The following is a 4,484-nucleotide window of genomic DNA, read 5'->3' as shown; positions in this document are numbered from 1 at the left end:
TATATATAAATATATATATTTCTGTTGAGATGATATATTACGTTAAATCGATGGAAAAAAATGGATTCCGGGACGACGACGACGTCGCGTCGAATCTGTAAATCCATGTGTAGACGGAAGTGGGTCTCCCGACGTTTGCATTTTACGCGCCACGGACGTGTTCCCGTATTCGAAAACGTAACTTTTAAACGATTTATTTCACCGTTCATTTGTCTCTTATGTGAATGCCGAGCCGAAAGTTCTGTACGACGTACCTTATCCCACTTGAAGCTCGCATACAGAATTACATAACTAGCTATTACGGACATGGCCATTAGCAGAGAAATGTATCATTCAAGATAGTTTATCATTAAAGAAACGGTAATCATCATAGATATATTAACGACATTATTTATATTATTACGCATATTATATATAAATAATTGATAACATACTAACCCCCTCTAGGGTGAAGTATTGCGAGGGGAGGGGGTGATGGGGAATGAGAAAGGGAAGGAAAAAATTACGAAAGGGTCGCATCCACGTGGGCGCGACGGCGGCGGTGCGTCGTTTTTTTTCGGAATGTCGTCACCGATACGAAAGCGAGAGAGAAAGAGAGAGAGTGAAAAAAATGGATAATGAATAAAACCGCCAATTACTTTAACTTCGACAGTACTATTATTTGTATATGCCGAACGATTATGCCGTTTTCAGCGCAACATATTTTGGCAATTCTCTTTGGTGATATGGTTCATAGTGATCGTGTTACGGTGAGAAAGAGACAGAGTGAAAGCGTGAGAGAGCGAGAGAATGAGCGCGCGAGGGAGAGAGTGAGAGGAAGAGAAAGAGAGCGAAAGAGAGGGAGAGAAAGGGAGAGAGAGAATGTGAAATAGCGTGAATGAAGACGAAGAAAGCGGAGAGAGGGAGCGAAAGAGGAATAAAAGAATAAACCAAACGAACAAAATAAAAATCAGAAGTTTCTATACTTTTTACGGAGATTGTTATAGTCTAAGCGCACACTGATCAAGGCATTCGTCGCTCGGCAAAAAAAACATAATACAATTATTAATATAAAATTTATAACAGAAATAAAAATAAATGAAGTTAATAAATATGTACACTGTATAATAAACATTATTTCCTATTAATAATTCACGTCTCTTTATTTCAATCACCTTTCGCATCACGAAACAGAGAGGCACAATGTCGTGTTTCAGAAAATACGTACAAAATACACTCCCTATAAATTTGTTTCTTTACATATAGTTTTTAAATACAAGATATTTTCTTTAATAAATAAGTATAAACCTTATCGATATACATACATTGATTACACAATCAGTTGACTATATTTTTACTACCAGTAATTTAAGACATTAACTATAATGAATAATGTAAACTGCACACTTTCAATATAGTGATATTTCTTAATGTACAGAATATAAATAGAAAGATTTTAATTTTTCAAAAATTAAATATTCACCTATTTACTATGTAAACATAGAATTGTGCAATGATTCCAAATCCTTCTCTCTCTCTACTGCTCGTTTCTTTTCTTTCCTATACATTTCATAGTCTTCATCGTCTGTTGGCAATTCGTATCGACAGAGTGGACACGAGTTTGTCTGAAAATGCAAATTTTACAATTAGTATCAATGCAAATAATAATATATCAAAATGCATAATAAATGAAACAAACCCTTGCACATATTCCAATAATTCTGATTATAATTGATATATATTATTTTTAATAACGCCGATGCAGTCTTATATAATTTTTCAATATGTTCACTCAATCAATCCTACCTTTTCTAGCCATGGTACAATACATTCTTGATGAAATACATGCTGGCAGGGCATCAATTTTGCTTTGCTGCCTGTCTCGAATTCCTTCAGGCAAACCGGGCACTGTTTTTCGCTGGATTCAATTTTAATTTCTGGTAAATTAGCCACCGCTTCCTTCGACGCTGGCGGTGGAAGTTCCGTGTCCTGCCCGACCAAGTCCCACACGCCGAAATCCCGCAGGAACCGTGCCATTTGAATCAAGTGATTTGGCGCCTCTCCGTCACCCAGAGGCGTCCAGCCCATCTCCGAGAAATAATCGGACATGTCCTCGCAATTCCTACAGGAGCCTACTTTATGGATAAAACGGTGAAATCGATCGCGTGCAACGTTCACCTTTATCGTGATGTACGATAACTTCACTTTTTTATATTCGATACTGACGATTAAATCATTGTTTCGTGGACATCTTTTACCACACGTAGAGCTAAATCACTGTATGTATATACAACTGTGCGCAATCGTACGCCAGAATACGTGCTATCTGTCAAAAACCTCGAGTCATAGTGAAAAACTGAAAACGAGCAGTCACAGTCTAGAGCATAGAATACAAGGATATTAGAAAGCATTCGCTCAACTAAACGCCGAAGCGTTATTATTACATATATGTAATGTTACAGCTCTCCGCACACTATCGCCAGTACATCCATTTTTAAAATGGGAACGCAGCTACATCCATTTTATGATACTGTTGATAAAATCATAGCTAAGAGAACGTTGAAAATGGATATGGTTCGAGTCTGTGATACATCCACAAATTGAAGATAAAGACAATCAATCTCCGTCTGTTCTTGTCTCTCCAGACAACAGAGAGTTCAAAATTCAGTCATCAAATCTGAATTAATTTTCAGATGCAAAAAGAATTCTTTTTCTAGAAATTTAAAAAAATAATTCTTTTTTTATCTGAAAATGATACGACTAAATATGAAAAATGAAAAACTTCTATGAAAAACTTCTTTTTGAACTCTCTATACTCTCTACCCGAAAAATATTATAATTTCTTAAAAATAAAACCTTATAGGTTTTTCGATCTCTACTCCTGCACATAACAGAACACGATAAAGCTGCCGCGCGGCGAAAGTTAACAATCTACTGTTTTTCTATAAGAGCGCGCGAGACAAATAATTAGAGCTATAATAAGCTTTAATTTTATTTTACAGTTAACGTATTATGATTGACAAAAGTTGCGAATTAGATCTAATTGTAAGTTATATGAACTGTACTAAATTATACGTATTAAAATTTAAATAAATATGCTCTTTAAAAAACTTCATTTTTAAGATGGTATTAAAATTTATATACAATTAACGAAATGTTAATTGTATATAAATAAAATTGTAACAAGTAAATACTATTTTTATACAATAAATAATAGAATTTATAAGAAAACAAAAATTTTATTTAACTAAAAGATTTGCGTTGCTAAATAAAAATTTTTAATTAGTGCTGTAGCTTTAGTTGTGTGTATATATTTTTAATCTCAGACTTTATATAAGATTTAATTGGGCTAAAACGAATAGCCCGTAAAGGCCCTCCACCACCCCCGCTGATTATAATCAGCGGTCCTCTTTTATCCCAGGTAACAAGTTAATGCCGTAAATATGAATAGCAAACAAATAACATTAGCTTTCTATCTGGATGGCACGTATTTTTTTATGTTTATATACATTTATATTTTATTTTTTATGTAGTATATTTTGATATCAAAATGTACATTAAAAAATTTCAATATACAAAGTGTATAACTACAATCCACAGCTACAAAGATTGAGTATACTTAAAAATTTTCCAACTGAATATTTTTAATTTTAGATTTTATATAAGATTTTAATTGGACTAAAACGAATTAGCCCGTAAAGGCTCTCCACCACGCACGCTGATGATAATCAGCGGTTCTCTTTTGTCCAAAGTAGCAAGCTGTAAATATGATGATAAATAACGTTAGTTTGCTACTTGGATGATATGTATTTTTACGTTTATATGTATTTATATAATATATTTTGATATCAAAATGTACAATAAAAAATTTCAATATAAGTACATAACTATAACTACAGCTAGATTGAGTATATTTAAAAAGTTTCCAAACATATTCAATTTGAAAGTTTATATAAAATTTAATTGGGCTAAAACGAATTAGCCGCAGTAGAGGCCCTCCACCCCTGCTGATTTTAATCAACAGTCCTCTTTTCCCAAGTAGCAAACTGATGACAAACAACATTAGCTTGCTATCTGGGTGGCACGTACTTTTTATGTTTATATACATTTATATTTTATTTTTATGTAATGTATTTTGATATCAAAATGTACAATAAAAAATTTTAATACACAAAGTACATAATTTCACAAACTACAAAGATTGAGTATACTTAAAAATTTTTCAACTGTATATCTTTAATTTCAGATTTTAATTAGGCTGAAACGAATTAACCTGTAAAGGCCCTCCACCACCCCCGCTGATTACAATCAGCGGTCCTCTTTTGTCCAAAGTAGCAAACTATGTATATACCGTCAATATGATGACAAATAACATTAGCTTGCTACTTGTGTTATGTATTTACGTTTATATGTATTTAAATAATGTATTTTGATATCAAAATGTACAATAAAAAGTTTCAATATACAAAGTACCTACATAACTATAATTACAGCTAGATCGAGTA

General features: G+C 32.9%; 1 protein-coding gene across 2 annotated transcripts; it reads right to left on the bottom strand.

The window, feature by feature from the left end:
- Positions 1–943: 943 nt before the first annotated feature.
- Positions 944–2,379, bottom strand: LOC105456542 (E3 ubiquitin-protein ligase RNF181-like). Of its 2 annotated transcripts, XM_011700656.1 has the most exons (3): positions 2,206–2,379; positions 1,786–2,111; positions 944–1,604 (listed from the first exon to the last, which is right to left on the bottom strand). In XM_011700656.1, exons 2-3 carry the CDS (start codon positions 2,086–2,088, stop codon positions 1,470–1,472), a joined length of 438 nt encoding a protein of 145 aa, XP_011698958.1. In that variant the 5' UTR covers positions 2,089–2,111; positions 2,206–2,379; the 3' UTR covers positions 944–1,469. The 2 variants fall into 2 exon arrangements, with proteins under 2 accessions (XP_011698958.1, XP_011698957.1); XM_011700655.1 differs by having other exon boundaries at positions 1,786–2,378.
- Positions 2,380–4,484: the final 2,105 nt, after the last annotated feature.

The sequence above is a fragment of the Wasmannia auropunctata genome, unplaced genomic scaffold (genome assembly GCF_000956235.1).
Source record: "Wasmannia auropunctata unplaced genomic scaffold, wasmannia.A_1.0 LD335634.1, whole genome shotgun sequence".
Classification (NCBI taxonomy): Eukaryota; Metazoa; Arthropoda; class Insecta; order Hymenoptera; family Formicidae; genus Wasmannia; species Wasmannia auropunctata.
The sequence above is the reverse complement of the archived record's forward strand: the minus strand, read 5'-3'. Positions and strand labels throughout refer to the sequence as shown.

Bases quoted from the DNA above. Each gene is read 5' to 3' on its own strand.
- LOC105456542 (XM_011700656.1), bottom strand. From the start codon at position 2,088: ATGTCCGATTATTTCTCGGAGATGGGCTGGACGCCTCTGGGTGACGGA. The intron at 1,605-1,785 runs GTAGGATTGATT...TTGCATTTTCAG, and splicing joins TTGTACCATGGCTAGAAAAG to ACAAACTCGTGTCCACTCTG.